We start from the raw sequence: 23,287 nt of genomic DNA, 5'->3' as shown, positions 1-23,287 counted from the left end.
TTCGATAAGTGATAAAATCTTATCGATTTCAATTCAAGAATACCAATTGTATGTCGCATGCGATAAACATTAGTCACAGTCGATAAAATGTATGACTTTTGTCGCATGCGAGAATTAGTCGTATGATTTCAACAATCGGCCCTCTGGAATATTAAAAAAATGAAACAAAAAAGAGCTATTATTGACGTAGAAACTCGCTGGTGTAGTAAATTTGATATGTTTAAACGCATTTTAGATTTAAAACCCACATGTGTTGATTTATGTGATACCTTTAAGGAACTAAAGCTTACTGAAAATGAGTGGTCATTAATTGAAAAATGGTACCTACATTTTAATTTGCTATTAAAATAAAAACCTTAAAAAATTAACTTATTTTTTAAAAGATTTATACTATCATTGAAAATATATGTTAAATTGTAAAGTAATGTATTTAAATGTTTTAGCTTCAAGCATTATCAGCTGCCAAAACAGCTAATATTGAGCTACAGAAAGAAACTTTAACATTAGGAGATTTTTTGGTGTATTGTTTAAATGTTATACTTGTACCAAATTAGTAGATTCAGGACTTGCTTTATAACAATGGATACCAGGGAATCGGTTTTGAAAAATAATTCTGTGTTTTTAGCAGGTATTTAAATATTTTATATATTACTTTACGATTTTTACAGTACAATTGTTTTAATGTAGGTATACAATTTTTATATTTTTTAGCAATTTATTTGGATCCAAAATTCCAATGGTATTTTTCTCAAACTGACAAATATGCAGCTAAATTATTATTGAAAGATATTTGGACAATAATGATGTGGTTAGAAACTAAAACCGAAAGTAATATTTCAGCTCCTCCAATCGAAAGTTTTGATGATGATTCCTTGAATTATGATTTAGAATATATTGATATTAGATCACAGAGTTCAGCTTCAGACTCATTAGATTTAAGTTTTTCATTTTAAAATTCAAATTCGATGTCTGATATAAGACATATAATAGATGATTTTGACAATATTCCTAGACTTCATCACTCAATAAATATTGTAGAGTACTGGAGGAATTTTATAAACAGTAAACCAGAATTGTATAAACTGGCAAAAGTTTTATTGGCAGTACCTGCGATAAAAGTATGTTTTATCAATTATCATCTTTAAAAATTTTAAATTAATTATTTTTATGTAAACGTATCCGTTGAACGTGCATTTTCAGGTTTAAAATTTATTTTATCTGGTTTAAAAAGTTCATTAAAAACAGATATGTTAGAAAACATTCTGATGATAAGAAACAATTATACATTTAAATAACGAATTTATACTTTTGTTGTATTATTTACAGCTTACATATTCTGCCTCCTAATAATTCATTAATATTACAGCTACTGTAAAATACAGTAATATTTGTTATTTATTATAATTATACATAATTTAATGTACGATTTGTTAATTAGTTAGTTTATTGTAAAAAACAGTTTTTGTACCTCTTTTATAGTTTTATGTTTAAAGTACATTATTAGCATTTTACCCAACAAAATAAAGTTGTATTTATTACTTAATATAACATGTACAGAGGCGTCGGAACAATGGGGTCAGTGGGGGCAATTGTCCCCACAAAATAAATACTGTGGGGGCGGAGTCCCCATGACTTCATGGCCTATTTATAATTACATTTAGCCCACAATACCTAAATATTATTTTATAATTTTGTTTAGCAAGTAATAGTCAGGGGCGGCTCGTCAGTCGTCAGGGGAGTCTTTGAGACGGCGACTCCCCAAAAAAATAAAAAGGTTTGAAGAAAATTGTTATAAAATTTAATATTTTTATGTTTTATCCATTTTGAAAATAATTATTATAATATTGTAGTTTTCGATATTAATATTGATAATATTTTGTATTCTATTTTTACATTAATAATGAGAGGACGGGACGGGTGTCATTCAATAACAATATGGGCAAAATACATAGATAACGACGACGGTCGCTAGTTCGGGAGTCTGCCATCCGAGAGACTCAATTGTGTTTAAAAATTTCATATGCATGACAAAGCGGAAGACGGGGAAGATTGTATAGATGTTATTCAGTACATTGAGACTAGATTCATTCAAAGTTTTTACCGTTCACGTCGTGATCATCACGTATTTTTTTGTAAACACGAAAACTGCAGCTAACTGGGTGTTATGGCAAAGGACCCGACATTTGTGGAAAGTATTATTGATGATTTTGAGAAGAAAAAAGATAGAAGAATTGAATTCGAATATAAAATAATATAAATTATTTATTCTTATAATATTATTATAAAGCTATCAATTATAATAATAAAAAAAGGTTCTTTGTCATTTTTGTGTTAATTTTTTTTCATTATTAAATGTTCAGTCTCCCCGATGAATTTACTTGCGAGCAGCCGCTGCAGTTAGTAATTTAAAATACTGAATATCACATTCAGACGTTCAATGTCGCGGCCTATTCTCCGTGCCGTTACCAAGTCGCCGCAACGAATTTTTTCCCGGTCGACTATTGTAATATATGTTATTTATCATATATTTCTGTTACAGCCTGTATATCATTTTAGAACCTACACGTATATTTTCTTATACTTTATAACTAATAATATTATTTAATATATTATACTATTTTAATTAATAGTTTAATTTTATATTGTCGATGAGTTACTGTATACATGTATAATATCATTAATATCATTGTAGAAACTATAAATGTATTTACTAATAACTTATAAATAATATTTTAATTAAAATCTTCTAGATTTAATTAAATTCTATTTATTATAGACGATAATATCTAGTATATATTTTAGTATTGAATTATCAATAATAAAATCAATTCAGTTCCTTCTTTACATCAAGCGTGACGCTAGTTGGAGAGCTGCCTAACTTTGATAATGCACGAGGTCCTAAAATAATATACAAAATATTATACATTATCCGTTTACTGCATTTTTTTGCTATTTGCTATTGAATTTTTAGACTCATTTGATTAGGATGAAGCGTCATTGAGTCTTTACAATAACACATTTTTTTTAAAAAAGTTCAAAAACAGTTGAAGACAATGGTATGCAATTTTATTTGATTAAGTTTTATTCAGGTATATTAATATTAGTATATAAAAATTTTAGATTGTGACAGAGAAATTAACGTAGACGACCCTGGTATTTTCGAGATTCAGTTAAAACAAACAACAGTTGACTTTGGTAGGTTTTTAATTTTTAATTAGTAAATAGATTTTAACTTTTTTGAAAGCTACCTTTTTATCGGCTGTGTAACGAAGAAGTATAAAATATAAGCCCCTAAAGAATCACCAAATATTAGTCTTGACCACTTTTACTAGGTACATATTATTCTAGTTACAGTTTCATTGAAAAATATTTATATACAATTATTTATTTATTTAAATTATAATTTTACATTGTAAACTACGATCAAAGAAATTTCTTTTAGGATTTTCTTTAGGAACAGTTTAGCATTTGTTTTCGTTTTTTGAATACAATTTCTTTAAATATAAACGAAATTTTTGTTGGTATGTATAATCCACCAAGTGGAAATGCCGAAACCTTATTCTCTTGCATTGACACGTATGTGTCTTAGTTTTGAAAATGTTAGAGGACTTTTTTTTGACGGAGCGGCAATCATGTCTGGTCATATAAGTGGAGTACAAAAGCGAATTTCTGATGTACAACCTAAATCTATATTTATTCATTGTTCAAATCATTCATTGGACTTATCATTGAGTGATACTATTAAAACTGTAGATTTTACTAATGATGCTCTAAATGTAATCAGATTTGTAAGCAATACAATCTTAGATTCAGCAAAACGTAAAAACATATTTTTTGGTATTGTTCTTTCGACTGAGTTAGATGAAGAAAATGACTATAAAACTGAAAATATATCAGGCATTATTCCTTTTTGTCCTACAAGATGGACAGTCCGAGTAAAAGCAGTTAATAGATTTTTACAAAATTACGAAAGAGTTCTTTTAACATTACAAGAAATTTTAAAAGATTCAAATTAAATTTCTAAAGATAGACGCGCAGCTCTCCGTGGATATGAGACGAAACTTTGAAAGTTTGAAACTGTTTTTGCTGTGGAATCTTTGTCTTTAATTTTGGGCCCATGTGAGCAGTTGGCTAAAGCTCTGCAAAATATATCATACACTGCAATTGGAGCCAAACATTCATCAGAACTGTTAATAAAAACTTTAACATCTTTACATAATGATGATGTTTTCAATGATACTTGAAATAAAACCAAACAATTGGCCGTACATCTTAATCTTAAAATGCCACAAATTCGTAGAGTTTGTAAGCCCCCTGCTAAGCTTGAGTATTCAAATACACGCACACCTCCAGTCAACATCAACGAAAAAGTTGCTTTGAGAAAAGAATTTTTTGCTTTAATTGATTGTTTGTTGAACGAATTAAATGAAAGATTCACTCAGTCTGGGTCAGATAAAGTAGTATCATTGGTTACTATTTTGATACGTACAATCAATAGGAACTAAATTAAATAAAAAACTTCTCGGTATTCACGTAACTGATTTTAATGTAGATAAATTAGCTGCTCAATTAATAATGCTTCCCAATATATTAAACTCTGATAATCCCTCAGCAACAATAAAAGATATTGTTGAAGTATTTAAAATGCTGCCAGAAACTTCACGTCAATTGATGAATCAAGTTGAACGGCTTATTATACTGTTATACACCATACCTGCAGCATTAGCTACACCAGAAAGATCATTTAGTGGGCTCAGGCATTTACTTATACACGTTCAACTATGAGTCAAGAGTGTTTGACTTATTTGTTACTTTTACACTTAAACCAAACTATTTTCTATGAGATTTCCTTGGATGATATCCTAAAAGAGTTCATTAACCGTACAGCAGAGAGAAAAAGTGTATTTGGCAAAATGTAAATTATTCATTAAAATACAAATTGTATTTATCAATATTGTATAATAAAATATAGTCATGTTATTTTTGTTTAAAATTGTACAACAAAAAACTGTGTACGTGAAAAAGTTAATTACAACTGTAATTTGTATTGTTAATACATTTTGTTTTACCTACAATTTTTATACCTACATGATTTGAATTAGTTTAATAAACATTTATAAGAAAAAATGTAATTATATCTATCTACTCATTTCCTTGGCATAGATGCTGTAAAAATTGGGGAGGAGGTATAAATTAAGCACCAAAAAATAAACACCCCTATTTTTGCTCCTATTCCTTCTAGAAAAAAGTTTGAAATATTTTGCCCCCACATTAAAAAAATCGTTCTAGTGCCCCTGCTATAAGCAATTATTTAAATAATAAACAAAAACCATGTCATTAATTATTATGTTACTGAATATCTTCTATTTCCATTTAACAATTATATTCTTCTATGTATTATTTTTTATTAAGTATAATAATATCTATTGTATTGTTAAAGGTAACATTGTATTACTCTTTTATGTTTCAGCCCTTGGACACTTTCGGGCATTTATTATAATAAAATAAAATCAAAATTAAACATAATTTGACTAAATCATAATTCTTACATAGTTTATCTGTATATAAACAAAATGTTAACTAAATATATAATATGTAATATTAAAATATCTTAAAATTATTAGTATTAGGACTAAATAATTATCTATATTGAAAAATTATAATTTAGTTTTTAGATTCTGAACGGAGTGAAGAATGTATTGATTTTATAATGATGTGTGTTTTTTTTTTTTTTTTTTTTTTTTTTTTTTGTGTCTGTCACCACGTTTTGGAGCAGTAAAAGTGCTCCGATTTTAAAAAGTGGACCCTGTTTCGGATAGGAAAGTGAATGTAGTTTGTACTTTGGGGGGTCAAAAGTAAAAAAATTCCAATAGTTTTCAAAAAATGTTATTTTATTAATACCACTTATATACTAACTTTCAATATTTTTTAGATTCTGAACGAAGTGAAGAATGTATTGATTATACAATGATGTGTGTTTTTTTTTTTTTTTTTTGTGTCTGTGTACAGCATAACTAGTCGAAATAATGCTCCAATTTCAAACAATGGGGGTGGTTTCCGATGTAAAAGTGAATATCCTTGGTGCATTATAGAGGTAAAAAGTTAACATTTTCCAACAGTTTTCAAAAAAATCGAGAAAAACAAAAAAAAAATTACGGAAAAACGGCAATTTTTACGCAAAACCAGTTTTCAAACAAATCGATTTTTTTTTATGATTGTAATTCAAAAACTAATCACTGAAAATACTTGAAATTTTCACCAAATGTTAATGTCAGTGGTATCCGTACATAGTTAAATTTTCAAAAAATTTTGACTTTTTTTGAGTTATTTATAGACCACTGAAATTTTCGATTTTTTTGAGAAATTTTTTTTAAAGTGTCGATAAAAAATTTTTGGATGACCAAAAAGTTTTGAAAATTTAATACAAGGTTCTTTATAAGTTTTTTTTAATGTAGCTAAAAAAAATTAAAAATCGTTAGTCACAATTTTTTTTATAAGCGTTTATAGTTCAAATTTTTACGAAATCTGTCGAAAACGCGAAAATTTGCAAGTAATTTTGAAGTTGAAAAATCATAAAATTTTTTTCTTTTATAACTAAGTTTTGAAAATTTGGTACAAGGTTCTCCATAAATTTTTCTTCAAATATCTGTAAAAAAAACTCTACCGGATTCAGACAAAAAATTTTTATGAGTGTTTGAATTTTCAAAAAGTATAAGTCGTAGATACTTGAAAATTTTACCAGTTATTAAGATTCGCGTTTTCTTTACGTGATTTAAATTTCAAAATATTTTGACTTTTTTTGAGCTATTTATAGACAACTGAAATTTTCAATTTTTCTGAAAAAATATTTTTGAAGTGTAGATAAAATTTTTTTGGCCCTATCAAAATACTTGAAAATTTAATACAAAGTTCTTCATAAGTTATTCTTATAGTGATTAAAAAATTATAAGAATACATAGGCACAATTTTTTTTTATTAGCATTTGAAGTACAAATATTGACAAAAATTCGTCAAAAGCATGAATATTTGCAAATTATTTTGTAGTTAAAAATTCATAAAATTTGTTGTTTATATAACTAACGATTAAAAATATAACACTAAGTTGTCCATAAGTTTTCTTTCAAGTATCTATAGAGAAAACTCGAAGCATCATTATAGGACAAATTTTAAGTGCGTTTGAATTTTAAATTTTTACGAAATAGCGTAACGATAACGATTTATCCTCAAACGATTTTAAATATTTGTTATTATTCAAAAAGTCGTTGATACTTGAAAATTTTACCAGTTATTAAGATTGGTGTTTTTCTTTACGTGATTAAATTTTCAAAAATATTTTGACTTTTTTGAGCTATTTATAGACAACTGAAATTTGAAATCATGAATATTTGTTAACTATTTGGTAGTTAAAAATTTATAAATGTTTTACTTACTATCAAAAGCTAAGAATTGAAAATTTAATACTATGCTGTCCATAAGTTAAGCTTAGAATAATTATAAAAAAGTTTGAGGATTATTCAATTAAAAAAATGTTAGGAGTGATTAAATTTAAGTTAAGTTAGGTTTTAATTTGAAATCAAAAATCCACGTGTCAAATAACTTTTTACTACTAAAAATTTTTCGATTTTTGTTATTTTTAAAAATTTACTGATCGTAGGATCTTGAATCTTTTACTTAAATGTTTGAATTTTCTTTTTTTTACTCATTGTCTAAAAATCCGCGAGTATAGTTAGAATCTTGAATATTTGAATTGCCGCTTTAATTTCCCTCCGGAACCATGTGAGATATGTCTGATAGTGGGCAGTGATAACGAGGGAACAAGCGAGTTTGTTTATGCTGGCAATCGTTAATTCCAAAATATTATATTGTATAATTATATGGAGGAATGTACTATAGAGTATAGACCCATAGATATGTAATATAAATAAATATATAGATATGTATAATAAATATATAGTTTATATTATATATCTATGTATAGACCCTAGTTTCAACCACGGACTAAGATATATATATATATATATAATATATATATATGTTTATCTTGGTCCGTGGTTTCAACAATAGAAAAAGAACATTGGTATTCACTATTCACTATTCTTTTCTATGTTATCAACTATCAATTAATACTTACGTTAAAAGTTAGGTTAGGTTAACATATTTCTTGCATACTATATAATATTTTATATTATTACCTAATGGGGAACTGTAATTATTGTTTTCTAATTCCTCGTGAGTTGAACTTCTATTTTTTTTTTTTTTTTTTTTAATTAATTACGCCGCAGTTGTTTTTATTACATAATATTGTTTAAATTGTTAGTTAGAATACTAAATAACCAAGTGATTGGTTTAATTTATTAACGTAGGTAGTTGCTTAATAATAATTTATGTTTGAGAATAAAATATTGGTCAGTCATGCGATTGATGTAAGTTTTTTTGAAATCGTTAATCTGGGTCCATATTATACCATGTTGTGGAGAGTTAAATAAATTCAACTTGTAGGTGACATGTTACCAATATTTTATTACCCATATATCAAATATAAAATACGTGACATGACATTTGAACTCGACTTAAGTTGTGTCTTCGTAATGAAAAACATTTGGACCAACACCTTACAAAACATCTCTAATGAATATCCAACGCAAACTGTTGTGATTATGGGCGACTCTGCGTTGGTTCGAAGTAAATTTAGACATTGCAATACAACCATTCAATTTATTACTAACACTTGTAGTGTTTTCGGTGAGTATTTTCTTGATATGGTGGTATACATTGAGTTACTTAACAAAATGCACCTACATTTTCAGGTCCTACAACCCTGACGTTAATCGAAGCTGCATTAATGTACTACGTACATATGTACCTATTATGCAGTAGATATTAATCATACTGTGATAGTGTGATATAGGCCAAAATATATTATGTGCCTGCTACAAACAGTAAAACTCAATCCTAACCTAACCAGGTATAGTAAAATTTGGCATATGTTTTAGAATTTTTTTTTATAAACCTAGTAATATGTATTTTAAAAACTAAAATGAATAACATTTACAGGGTTTTTTTTTTAAATTTTTCTTTATTACCTACGTACTTTTTTTATAAATTTTTTTTTTTTTAATTGATGACCATAGGTGATATGGTCCTTACCGGTCCCGGGTTTATCACCATTGCATCCATGAGACTGGTGATCGGAGTAGGAGTATCTGCCTATAACATAATTTAATAGTATTTGCATTAATTGTAATTAAAGCAATATACAATCGTTTTAACATAATAAACATAATACCTACTAATTGACTATGATAACAAAAAGAGTTTTGTACACTTTTAGCTTTTTATGCAAGGCTTCTGCAAATTTGAAGTACCTACATTTCTAATATAGACTATCTTTTAGTATCTTATTATATTAGTATCTTTTAAATTGTAGGTAGTTGATAAAAAGTTATGATGATTTAATTAGAATGTAAGCCCCCCAAAAAAGTCTCTCCCAATACCAACATTTATTAAATTTATCAACTATCATATGTTTAAATAAATATCAATGCTGACAGTGACCTATTTATTTTGGCTATGTACTGGTTTGGGGTTTAAATTAAAAAAAAAAAAAATGATTGTTTCATTAATAAGGTTATAAATATTCTACAGATACTATTGTTCTATGCAGACACCTATAACATTATAACCTTTATAAGCCACAACCCCGGTAGTAATTTACAAGGGCTCTCTTATAAAAAACAAAAAAAGGTTTCTTACATTTATAATATTTATAATCATATAAAATAAAGGTAATAATTGCATTTTCCGTGTACATTTAATATGAATTTACAATTCTTTATCATTAAATAATTAAATAAAATATACAAATTTAAAATAATACTTTTAATACATTTTAATAAATAGGTACCCAGTAAATAAATAATATAATATTAAATACTAGTATTTATAATCAATGGTTCAATGTTTACAAACTGATTCGATGGGAATCCGAGTAACCTAACCTAATCCGAGTCGCGAGTTAACTTAATATTCTTTTTCATTTAGATATGGGCCCCTAATATATTAAACGTTCAGTGGCCCCCAGTAATCGCCGGGTAGCTGGGTGGGCAAAACCGACACTGTTAAAACCTAAACTTACTAATTAGTTATTTTGTTCTTTTGTAAAATATTATACCTATCATTTATTAATATTTCATGTAAATAAATAATAACTTAGGTATCCTGTTAAATCGTTATGACTAAAGTCTAAATGCATTAGGGATTGCTGATTCAAATAGAAATTGTTTTTAATTTTAATTGTTCTAACTCTAAAAAGCAGAAATTAAATAATATGAGTTCAAATGATTTAGTTCCAATTTCGGTAAGAAAATAAATGTGTTAACCTTTATACTGATACATTTGTTATTATTATTTTTTAAATATGGTACCTAATTGCTTGTTGTTTAAACAATAGGATATAAGCTCATAAAATGACAACCGCTAATACTCATATTTGAAAATTTAAAAATACTGTTATTTGAATGTTATATATTTAATTTTTTTTTTTTAGGTTTGATTACTAGATGGTTATAGAAAATATAAAACCACCTTGTTATATGTGTAATTGTAAATAATATACATAGGTAAGTACTGAAAACTTTATGTCTTTGTTCGTTAAGAACGTCCCTCAAATCACCAGTCACGTGTTTTGCATCCTGCCACCAGCAAACACCAAAATGCCACTTACAGCAAACTTGGCATTCTAGTTAAAAAATAATATACATTGCCATTATTCTTTAAGTATAATAATCATTTAATCATTAAAATACATTTGTCCAAATATACTTACTTTTCTTTATTTTTTTTTTTTGGTTGTGTTGTGGCCTTACAGGGCCCTCTGTGTTTTTTTTTTTGCAAACATGGCATTCTTTAAAATAATTTAAATCAATTTAATATGAGAAATTCATTAATTTTAACACTATATTAGTACACTTATACATACTTGGTTTGTAATTTTTTTTTTTTTAATGGCATTTGCTACACTTGCAGCATTTGCTACACTTGTGGCATTTGCAACAACAGTTTCTAAAAAAAAAACAAATTGAAATTAAAACACAATTTATAAAAAATAATTAAATTTTGGGCTTGCTTACTCTCTGGCGTAGTTTTGGGGGGGCTCCATCCCATAATAGTTATTATGGACAATTGTATATGCCATCTAGACAAATTTAAATAACAGTGTTTATTGTAAAATTACAGAATTAATAATGTAAATTTGAATATTATAATGGTGGTTATTTATAAAAATTCTTATTCGGAATAAAAAGCCGATGCTGTAGGCAAATAAAATTCCGGAGAAACAATTAGTTTTAAATAGTTTAATTTGGATTAGTCAATAAAATATGTAGGTACACTAGTATAATAAAAAAAGTATTATTTAGTTCATCAGTTGGTACTGGGCTTTTTCTTTGATGGCAATGTCACCAGATATTTTTCACTTATTATATTTAAATATGGTTATAGGTTTCAAGCAAAAAGAGTTGTTGACTTTTAAAAAGCACTTATGTTTTCCTATGTTGATTGGCTACCTATTTAAATATTATTTACAAATTGTATTCTTAAGGGTTACATTAAGAATTTTTTTCTGTTAATATTAAATGTATGTGTGTTACCCATTTAGCATTTATAAAACGTTTTGTGCCACGGTGGGCATAGTGGTTGGCCGCCGTCACCGAACAGATACCGCGGTTAAGCACCACCCGTCGTCGCTAGTTCCCGGATGGGTGATTATTCAGGAATTATAGCGACAAAGCCATGGCACAAATACCCACACGTGTTTAACTTAAACCAAAGCTGGGCAAGTTAGTAATTTTTTTCAACTAGTTGAATTTAAGTTACTTTAATAAAAAAATTAATTAAGTTAGAATATAAGTTAGTTTCTGAAACTGTCAAAATTTCTAACTTAGTTAGAAGTTAGTTTGGTGAAAATAGTAACTAAAGTTAGAGTAGAAGTTAGAAGTTAGTTTTTTATAAATTAAAAAACTTTTTGTTTTGTTAAATTGTAAATAATAAGTTATCTAACTTCAATTATGGATTTAAACTGAAAAATTGAAATAAATACCTAGTAATTTGGTCAAAATGTTCTAATTAAGTCAGTGGCGTCATTTCAGGTTTTGAAAGGGGGGGGGGGGGCAAAAGTTTTGACCGGCCCATAATTAAAAAAAAAAACCGCTAGCTAACAATTACATTTTTATCTCAATATAAACAGCCTTCTTACATAGTTATATACATACAAGTTGGTTATCTGAGATAACTGTGGTTCCTCTAGGCATAAATAACACACATTTTTGAAAGATAACAATGACTAATTAATACATAGGTATATAAAATATAATATGTTGAGGGATACCCAATATTACCTATTAGTATTTAGTATTAAGCATTGAGTAAACAATATATACTCAATGCTATCAGCTACTATATGATGACATATTTTAAGGGGAATTTTACCCCAATTTATGTCCTATTTGCACCAAATATGAGTTTAATGGTATTAACAAAAAATAAAACAAAACATATAGATACAATACATTATTATATATTTATCATTAATTATAGCTTTTTAAAAGTTGCTTAAAATTTAAATGCTAGGCAGTGACAGGATATCTTCTTGTTTTCATAGCTCCAAACATATCAACAGCTTGATTTAAATTTATCAGTGAAGCTGTTTCCTTCTCCACAGCTATCACTAATAAATCACTCAGTCGTTCATCGCCCATTGTTAATCTTAAATGCGTTTTAACAAGCTTAAACGAAGAAAAGAAACGTTCATTTGAAGCAGTTGAAACGGGTAAAGTTAAGAGGATAGTTATGATTTTTAAAGTTTCTGGAAAAGCATTAGGAATTTTGTTTAAAATTTTGGAAATAGAAAAAATATCGTTGTTACTTTGGTTTGTGTTAGAATTTTGGATAAGGGCTTTAGCAGATTTAAATTCAGATTCAAGTAAGAGACTATTAATGTTAAAATGTTGATAGTGTTTAAGGAAAGTATTTAAAAAAGAACAATTGTGATTAAAGTAATTAGGACTAGAGGAAAGAAAAACGGAACAAGTTAAAACAATAGCATTATTACAGTCACTAAAGCGTTGATTCAACTCATTTACAAATCTAAAAACAAAAATAAGTGTAAAATTATCACTAACTGCCATACATTACTGTGTAATTTTAGTTTAAAGTAACTTAAAACAGTTAAAATTACAAAAATGTTGATACGGTTGAATGTGTTAAAAGTTAATGCTTATTAAATAATGCTTTATAAAGTACAAATTACCTGTCAATTGCAGTATAAAACAAATATTTTGGATTGTTTGATTGTAAATTTTCATCAGTATCAATGCACCGTTTAGAATTATGTCCTATTGTTGATTGCACAAAAAAGTCATTAAGATTTTTATTCAAAGTCAGTGGTCTTCGATTTCTTCTACTATTTTCTATAGCTATTCCATTTTTTTCAGCAATTAATTTTGCTGAATTATTAATATTTTCCCAAAAAGTATCATTGTGCATTTGTTCAATAGACTCTTTTGTACTATTTATTAAATTAACTGCCACGGATTGTATCACATTGGAATTTTGGAGTCCTAAAGAGGCACAATGAACTGTTTGTAAAAGAGCTTCCATGGAGAGTGAAGTTAATATGAAGGGTAAAGTAGACATTTCATTTGAAATTCCAATAGCTCTTGCAGTTTGATCACCTTCATTACTTAGAACTGAAAGAACTTCTAACAATTCAGAAAAACGCATATTAATTTTTTTAATTGATGTGTACCAATACGCCCATCTTGTGTCTATCAATCTTTCTAAATGGATAACATCAAGATTTTTATCTTTTTGAGCCTTAACAAAAAGTTCATACCTTATCTGGCTGTTCATTATAAATTTATATAAATCTTGTATAGTGTTAAAAAAATTACTAATATAAGGTATTTTGAAGTGTTTGAACTAAACATAAGTTCAATCGATGTGCATAACAGTGAATATATATGGCATGAGGAACTTCTGAACGTATTCTTTCTTGAACCCCTGAAAATTCCCCACTCATCACGGAAGCACCATCATAACATTGGCCAATACAATTCATTTTGTCTAGTTTATTGTTGATAATATTTTAAATATTTCATTTGCTAACTCTCAGCATTTGAATTTTTCATGTGATAGCACCCAATTGATTTTTCACAAATGTTAAAGTCATTATCCACAAATCTTAACAAAAAACTCATTTGTTCTTTTTTGGATAAATCCTTTGTTTCATCAACCATAATAGTGTAAAAACCAAATGTATTAATTGAACCTAGTATATGTTGTCTTGTTAATGTAGCAATAATTTGAATAAAATCATTTTGATATGATGGACTAGTATAGTGACCATACCGGGACTGTAGCCGTAACTTCATCTCATCAGTTGCAAACATTTCTAATATTTCAATAAAATTGCCTTTATTTTTTGATGACACAGACTCAATGTGGCCACGAAAGGCTAAACCTTGTTTAGATAAATAAAGTGCTGCCTTCAGTAAAAAGTGTACATGATTTCTATTTTCATTAATGTTTTGTTGTCTAAAATTAATTAATTGGTTTGCTACCGAATGATTACTATTTGTTTGAACTAATTGATAATCACACCAACGCTGTGTAGAAATAATATGCCTTTCATACCTGCTATGCTTAGCTAAACATTTCGTTATTTCTTTCCAGTTTTTGCATTTAGAACCATAGTTGACAAAACATTTTTGAGCTGTAGTTTGTCCAGATGCTGAAAGGTTAGCAGCAAAGTGACGACATGGGAAACAAAATAACGCATCATTTGACACTGAATACTCTATCCAATTGTACTTTTCATAGAATTTACAAGAAAACCTTCGACCATTGATGGCAGGAAATATCATTTCAGGCTGTACTAGTTTATCACTTTTAGTTAATGATATGTCTTTGGGATTTTCAGGTCTTTGTAGAATACTTGAAGGTAATTGAACCTTTGTATACAAAAATAAAAATAAAACCATAAATTATGATTCATTGTAAGAATAGTATTTAGCCTTAACAATAAATTGAAGTAAACTATAAATTTTAATTTATAAATTTAATATACATTATAATTTAATAAATAAGTATATACTATAATATACCTATAATGGTTATGACCAAAAATTATATTGTAAAATAAAACATGATTTATAATAAGAATAATAAAAAAATTATATCACATCTAATGATTACATAAAATAGTTCTTGTGCATGTTAAAAATTTACTCACAATATTATCAACGACATTTTCTTGTTTTTCCTTTTCATGAAGTATAGGAATATGAATACTATTTGAAATATTTGAATGCAATTTAACCTGAGCTGATATTAACTCCTCTTCAGCCTCATCCTTAAATATACTTTATGATCAGTGATTTATCTTATATAATATAACATAATAAACAAATTTTTTTTTAACATTTACATACAGGCTTAGGATCATCAACTAAATATTCTTGATGATCTTCATCTGGCTGCAATTGGCTATTAGGTAATGTAAGCCTACTAGCCTATAAAAAACATTCCAGATTGTTTTATGTATTGTTTACATTAAAAATTAATTATTCTCTATGAGTTACAATAATATCAATGAGATTGGACAATTAATGTCCAATTGTCCTATTAATAATAAATTTATTAATATTACCTGAGGTTCAACTGGTTCAAGTTTTGAAGATTTTTTTGTTATGGCATTAAACATGTTAGAAATGTTTTGTGAACAATTATGAGCAACTTGTTCCAGTTTTATTTTCTTCCTCTCCCTAGCCTTGGCTGCACCACCAAGAGATTTATTCATTTTCAGTCAAAACCTTATTAGGTTGTAAAAATTAATGCGGAAATGTATAAATTATAAAATTATAAGGAACGTCAAGCTTGAATGGCTAGTCGAACAGTGAACCAATAAACAATAAACAAGGAAGGTTCTTATTACTCTGTTAAATACCCACTTTGATAACATAAAATAATTATTTTCAATTCTATTTTTAAACTTATAACAATGAGTTGTCAACAAGCCCGGACCGGACGAACACAAGCTGGTCACGCATTTTAAATTAATCAGAAATCTGGGTTTTTATGCTGAATAATATTATATACTTATTACATATTAGTTATTCGATAACATTTTAATTACCTAAATATTTCACAATAATATTAATAAATATATATTTTATACGAGCAGCGGCCCACAGGGAAGGCGGGAAACCCGGTATCCCGCTCGAACAGTCCACCACTGCACATACAGAATACAGATGTCAGATACCTTATAATTATTTACGTAATTAGTACAAGCCACGAATCATGTTTATATTTTATTTAGCAATGCCGTGATTGTTATGAATCATGTTTGCGGGCTTGCGGGCCAAAACTAGCACCATATACCCGGCCCTGGCCGGCCGGGTCGACCGACCAGTTAGTAGGCCGCCAGCGGCCCGCTGATGACAAGGGGGGGGGGCAAATGCCCACCTTGCCCCCCCACAAATGACGCCACTGAATTAAGTAAATAATAATTTCAATTTCTTGAAAATTAATTGGTATATCATTTATTGGTTATTAGAACATGAAAGGTGAACAGCTTAAAATATTAATATTAAATAATAATACATAATATAATACAATTATAATAATAACTAGGTAGTTACTTTATTTTCTAACGAGCTAGATTAGACTATTTTACACATTAAATTAAACTAGTTAAGTTATAAAGTTAATATGAATTAAAACTAACTAGTTAGTGCCCAGCTTTTACTTTAACCCTATTGTTTCAACCTTATACTTCCTACCCTTACCGCCAATAATGGCCATAGTTAATTAATAATAATAAAATTTTAATATTCGTATAATACATGTAGAATTTAAAGAAATTCTAATAGTAATACGTAGCCAGGTGTAAAAAAAAAAAAAAAAAAAGTGAATATTTTACTTACTTTTTATTTTGTTCTGTCGAGCTTCGTGACGAAAATGAGATTGAGCTTATAACAAATTAGTAATGCCGCTGACCAAACCACCACTTCCAATATTAATAATTTTCGTTATATTACGTGTATACTTAAATAAATGTGTGGTTTGTCCCTCAATTAATCTATATGACTAGATCTCACTTGTCAAATTTGTACCTAATACAACATTATCATCGAGATTATCGTATAATTTATTACCGTCTATCGCCATATAATACTGGTCATCATTAAATAACAAGTTTTTCGTACTTTTGAAATCGCAATAGTTATCTTAAGGAATTGCGGAGACGCGCAAAGAAATGATACCGAATACCGAATTAATGGGTTTTATATTATATTATCTTCCTACATATATAGTGATCGGCAGTATTTCGTCAAGTACATATTTTATTTTTGATTTCGATTCAGGCTGTTTTATGCTGTTTATGTGGCAGGTACTCGTGTCTCATCATCCAGTTTTGTCTATACCTATCAAATTACATCGTGATTCTGATGAGTATAATACCTAAAGTTTATATACCTAATGTTAATAGCACCCAGGTATTTAACGCTTGTAATTAATAATTATTTTAATTTATATGTTATTATTTATTACGCAACTATCAATTTGCAATTTTGATTTGTTCCTGAATTGTATTTATTGATTTACTTTTATGTTATACACTTATACTTTCATATAGTTATGCGTTCATTATACGTTTTAGGTTTTGAACAGGGGGTCTATTTTGTACGCCATACGAATATTATTCGTACATACGATCGTTCGTATACATTTTATTCGTATACGAATATGATTTGGTATTTTGTACAACCATACGAAACTTAGATATACGAATCATTGGATATACGGATGTTTTTCGTATTGCATTTATATTCGTACGTATGACGTTATTATGTGATGACGTTTGTCCGTATTATAATTTCAAACGAATATGAACATTTTTAAATACGTATATCCTATACATCGTATAGTCGTATGTACGGATTTTTCGTACATATTATAAACTAATTATGGTGGTAGTCTTAACTTACTATAAGAACACTAAACTAATATATTATATTCTATAAAAAATATTGTATTATTTACATTTAAATTTAAGATAATATAATGTATCTATTGCATAATAATAAAATAAATAGGTACCTACCTACAACAAATTATTAAATAACATACTTATTTAAATTTTTATCTGAAAACAAAAATTAAAATATATATAGTATATACATATAGTACTCATTATAATTTAATTCTGAAATTAGAACTTCATATTGGATTTAAAAATTGCATAATTATATTATTGCGGTTAATTACTATATAATAGCTTTATAACTTATGATAACACAGAGATTCTATTTATGATTAAAATATAACAAGTTTGAAGCGTATTGATAATTTATATTATATTGTAATGGTTATTTCCCGTATTGTCGTTTTATTCGAGTGCCTAGTGGTCTTTCTGTGTTTATTCATCAGCTTGTTTTATTTGTCTTAAAAAAAAAAAATGTCATCAGAAAAAAAAATTAAATCTGGTTCTGTAACCGGCGACCAAAAACAAACCATTATAGATTTTATGGAGTCACATCCTCATCTCGCCAAAGGTAAATTTAGCGCCTCATTTACCAATGAGAAAGCAACAAATCTATGGCAGGAACTAACAACTATTTTGAATTGTATACCGGGACCAATAAAAGAATGGAAAGCTTGGCGTCGAGTAAGTATTTCAATTCTTAAATATTTTGAATTAGTTTATTTATAATTTATTCGACAATATAAAAAAAAAGTTAGTAGGTAACAAGATATTTAATTTTAATTTAGACATGGCACGATATGAAAGCGAATGCAAAATCCAAAAAGGCAAAATTAAATACAAATTTTCGAACTACCGGTGGTGGTGGATCAATAGCTACGCCACTAAACAAGTTAGATGAATCCCTAGTAGGCATTATAGGTGAAGTACCAATAACAGGAGACCCGCGGACAATGGAATCTTCCGTTACATTTGATTTTCAAAAATCGTCAACTTCAACGATGTAAATATATAAAATACAGATTTAAGTTTTTGATTAAGTAATTATTAATTACTAATAATTTCATTGTATATACTACATTATAATATAATAATATATTGTACATTTCAGATTTTCACCATTATCACCAACGTCAGCAGCACCGTTATCGGTCGACTATATTACTGATCAAAATTTATCGCAAACGTAAAAATTTACATGAATTAAATTAATAAAAAATTAATAGTTACAAATATTTGCCAAAATATATTGTTCAAAATGACAAAATATTTGGTATACATTAAATTAATGTATGTGTTAATTTATTGACTTTTAGTGATTTATTTGATGATTCTACTATTGGTGTTGAAAGAAGCGTGAACAGTACTACACAGTCTACACAGCCTACACATCATAAACAAGAATCACAAACAACAGTAATTTATGCTAATGATACATCGGCTGATAAAACTGATAAAAGGTAGGGGTTTTATGTAAAATGTAGTAATATTTATATAGTTATATGTGAATGTAATAAGTGAATAATATTTTAAATAAACAATGATGTGTGATGGTGTGGAACTGTGGTGGGAGAAGGGTGGCTGAATACTATACTTATACTTGACTTTAATTTCAGGTACAACGATTTTATTAAGTACTAATAAGACTACAGAATTACGAAATAAACCAAAAAACAGACAGTACAACAAAAGACAGCAGTTAGAACAATCAGTAAAAGCTACGACTGACCTTGGCGTATTAAGTAGAGAAAGGAATACAATTCTAGAAAATTATTATGAAAAAAAGATTCAACTTCTTCAACAAAAATTAAAACTGAAGGAAAGAAGTGTGATTGCTAAAGAAAAATTAGCAAAAAGTATTTCAGATTTAGCAGAAAATCATTTTGCAAAATAATAATATAAATAATAAAATATAAAATTTAAATACTAAAATAACAATTAAATGATAATGTATAATAAATTAATGATATAATAATTAAATTATATTAAATATAATATATTATATAAATATTAGGTGTATATAATAAATAATAATATAATAGTTGGATTAGTTAAGTTGGGTTTAGGTACTTAATTTTATGTATAAAACCGTTCAACTATTTGTTGTCTTACACGACGTCCTGCTGTAAGTTCAGGATTTTGCCTAATATTTACATCAATATCTGCATTATTTTGTTCAATAAATCCAAAATCACAATCCTCTTCAAATTCATCAATAATTGGTATATTTTCGTTAACACACAAGTTGTGCAATAAAACACAACTGTTAATTATCGAAGAGGCTTTATGTGGATGATAATGTAGAACACGATGTTTCAGTAAACATCTAAATATTAAGAAATATTGTATTACATATTTACATATACCTTATACCTATAATGAAATTGTATTTACCTAAATCTCATTTTCAATACACCGTTACAACGTTCAATAATCGATCTAACTTTGCAAAAAGAATCGTTGTAAGTTGCTTCGGGTGTATTGGGTTCGGGTCTCAAAAATGGAGTCATCATCCACGGTCTTAATGCGTAACCTGAGTCCCCTAAAAATGATAAACTAGTTAAGTTTTGTATTTACAATGTTAGTAATGTTAAAAAGCTAGATAAGTGATTACAGCGTAGGTGTCGGCTGGGTTACTATAATAGATGTGTTAAATTTGAATTCAATAACATATTAATATTATGTATACCGTATACATCAACCGATATTAATAAGTATTTTTATCTTATCAGTAAGCCTATTATAGGGAATTTAATATTATATTAATATTGTAATTAGTACATTATTTTACTATTAGACATTAGTATTATGGTAGGTTGATTCAATTTTTGACGAAGAATTGCATTTAATTTATTGTTAACAGTATATTATTTATGTAAAATCAGTATTTTTTTGTATTGTTTATTGTAAACAAATATAATAATTTCAAAAAATGTATAATATGTCATGTAAATATTGTGCTAATGGCCTAGTTGTTGAAGCTGCAATATAGTTTTCTTAATCAATAATTATTATTATTATAAAAATAGTATCTACCTATAAATTTATTTAATTTATTATTGTTACATACCGCCTTACCGAAAAATTGTGTGTTTAAGCTTTTGGTAAATATAGCTATACTCTTACTAATATATAGCCTACTTGCCTAATAGCATATACGAAGAATGACCATTCCTATGTAAAGTTTCCATTAATTTTTTAACATTGCTTTGATTCCATATGTGAGAATCGTGACTGGATCCTGGATATTTGGCACAGACATTTAAAATTCGTAGATTAACGTCACATATCTAAAATGTTTTAATAATAAATTCAAAATATTATTAATTATTATTAATTTAATTTACATATTACCTTAATGTTTTTAAAAAAAATGTTTGATTACATAATAATTTGGTTATACAAACTTACAAGTTGAGTGTTAATTGAATGGTAACCTTTCCTATTAACATAAATATGCTCGGGATATAACTCGCCATTTATCGGTGGAGGGAAAATAGCAATATGAGTGCAATCAACAACTCCAACTACGCCTTGAAAACCAAATTTTTCGTTGAATCTAATATAACATTTATTATGATATTATATTATAATAACAATTTATATGTTTATTAATTATATATATTCTATGTGTAATTATCTAATAACGCGATTACAAATATTTCAGTTATAGACTTTTATTTTATTATATTATATTATTTTAATATTAAAATAATATAAAGTTATAAAACATACCTTACCCTTTTCGCACTGCATTAAATTCATCCAAATTTCTTGGAAAGTAGACATACTTGTCAAAAATTTGCTGATTATTCAGCGCTGATGTAACTTCTCTGATGCAGTTGCTGACTGAAGCCTGACTTAATGCAGAGTACCTACTTACGCCTATATCGTTCTGATAGCTTCCTGACGCAAAAAATCGAATAGCAGTCAATACCTATATTATAATATTTGTTATTGTGATAAATTCAGTTTATGTACCTATATTCTATAAAAACAAGAATTAACAAACTTTTCGTTCAATTGTTATGCCTCTTGATGTTGCTGGAGGTTCAATGTAAGGAGATACCATATTAATTACCTGTTTCATTAAATCTTTCGATAGTCGATATGTCATGATAATTTTTTTTTTCAGAAAATTCTATATAATTTTTAAAACATTAAATTTACTTAAATTTTCAATACCCACGACTATTTTCAAACTATATATATTATATATATATTGTAAGAACTTACCTTCAAAAGGATTTTTATTACAATTTACTTGTCTAGGGTATTCAGTAGCATCTTCTTCGATAATTTCTAATGCTTCTATTGCGGCTAGATTTTCAAGCAAGTCGATGTCATCCATTTCGTCAATCAAACAAGTGTAATTGTATAATATTATATCGAAATAATTCTGAATTGACAATAATTCCGTTGTTAATAACTAACAGCGACGCAGCTATGATATTAAATGTTGAATTGAGATAATATTTATTTTGTTGTGGTATACGAAAATCGGCTTTCACATACCCTACTACCATACGTTGAAATCATACTAAAATCAGTCGTATAAACGAACGACTTCGTCGTATGGAAATAGTTACAAAATGCCACTAAACGAACATTAATTTCGTACGGACAAAGTACAAAATACCATTTTCACGAACCATACGTAAAACTTACGTATGAACGGAGGTCAATCGTACGTACGATAACTTTTCGTATACGAAAGTAATTATAAAATACTGAAATCGAATTTCATACGAAAAATGTCTAATATTCGTATACGAACTACAATCGTATGGCGTACAAAATAGACCCCCAGAGACGATGTGTGAGCCTAATATATATTATTTGTTAGTAAAGTGTTAATAAGTTTCCCTTAATAATATGGAGTTATGACGACTTAATAAAATTTCCAGTTTCAAACAATATAAAAATAAAACTTAAAAAAAAAATGGAATATTTAAAATGTCTATAAATAGCTTAAAAATAAGCGAAATATTTCGAAAATTAAATTACGTAGAAAAAAAATAACAAAAATATACCTAGAAACGTTATATTCACATGCGTCTTTGATATCATGAAAATAAATATTAAACACTCATAAAAATGTTTTGACTTACACTTGATTTTTTTTTCATAATTATTGTAAGCAAAACTTGTAATAATCGTTTTTTGATAAATTGTTATTTTACGCAATTTTGTAAACATTTTAATTTCAGAAGTTTATAAAAAAATTTCCGAATCTGACAC

General features: G+C 27.4%; 2 protein-coding genes across 2 annotated transcripts; both read right to left on the bottom strand.

Annotated features, from left to right (window-relative positions):
- Positions 1-12,623: 12,623 nt before the first annotated feature.
- LOC114122544 (uncharacterized) lies at positions 12,624-13,908 on the bottom strand. The gene is made up of 3 exons (XM_050209160.1): positions 13,307-13,908; positions 12,923-12,987; positions 12,624-12,862 (listed from the first exon to the last, which is right to left on the bottom strand). The coding sequence occupies exons 1-3, from the start codon at positions 13,906-13,908 to the stop codon at positions 12,624-12,626; spliced, it is 906 nt and encodes a 301-aa protein (XP_050065117.1).
- A 6,164-nt stretch (positions 13,909-20,072) lies between these two features.
- Positions 20,073-22,397, bottom strand: LOC126554043 (putative nuclease HARBI1). Its single transcript, XM_050209159.1, has 7 exons — positions 22,283-22,397; positions 22,059-22,171; positions 21,787-21,983; positions 21,458-21,605; positions 21,192-21,336; positions 20,441-20,588; positions 20,073-20,372 (listed from the first exon to the last, which is right to left on the bottom strand). The coding sequence occupies exons 1-7, from the start codon at positions 22,395-22,397 to the stop codon at positions 20,123-20,125; spliced, it is 1,116 nt and encodes a 371-aa protein (XP_050065116.1). The 3' UTR covers positions 20,073-20,122.
- Between the last annotated feature and the right edge of the window lie 890 nt (positions 22,398-23,287).

Source organism: Aphis gossypii, unplaced genomic scaffold, assembly GCF_020184175.1.
Source record: "Aphis gossypii isolate Hap1 unplaced genomic scaffold, ASM2018417v2 Contig00407, whole genome shotgun sequence".
Classification (NCBI taxonomy): Eukaryota; Metazoa; Arthropoda; class Insecta; order Hemiptera; family Aphididae; genus Aphis; species Aphis gossypii.
Note: the sequence above shows the minus strand (reverse complement) of the source record. Positions and strands in the feature narration are given on the sequence as shown.

Coding starts and splice junctions, on each gene's coding strand:
- LOC126554043 (XM_050209159.1), bottom strand. CDS start 22,397: ATGGATGACATCGACTTGCTTGAAAATCTAGCCGCAATAGAAGCATTA. Junction 22,172..22,282: donor TAATAAAAATCCTTTTGAAG/GTAAGTTCTTAC, acceptor TTCTGAAAAAAA/AAATTATCATGACATATCGA. Junction 20,373..20,440: donor GTATTGAAAATGAGATTTAG/GTAAATACAATT, acceptor CTTAATATTTAG/ATGTTTACTGAAACATCGTG.
- LOC114122544 (XM_050209160.1), bottom strand. CDS start 13,908: ATGAACAGCCAGATAAGGTATGAACTTTTTGTTAAGGCTCAAAAAGAT. Junction 12,988..13,306: donor TTTTATACTGCAATTGACAG/GTAATTTGTACT, acceptor TAACATTAATAG/TCTCTTACTTGAATCTGAAT. Junction 12,863..12,922: donor AAATTCTAACACAAACCAAA/GTAACAACGATA, acceptor ATGCTTTTCCAG/AAACTTTAAAAATCATAACT.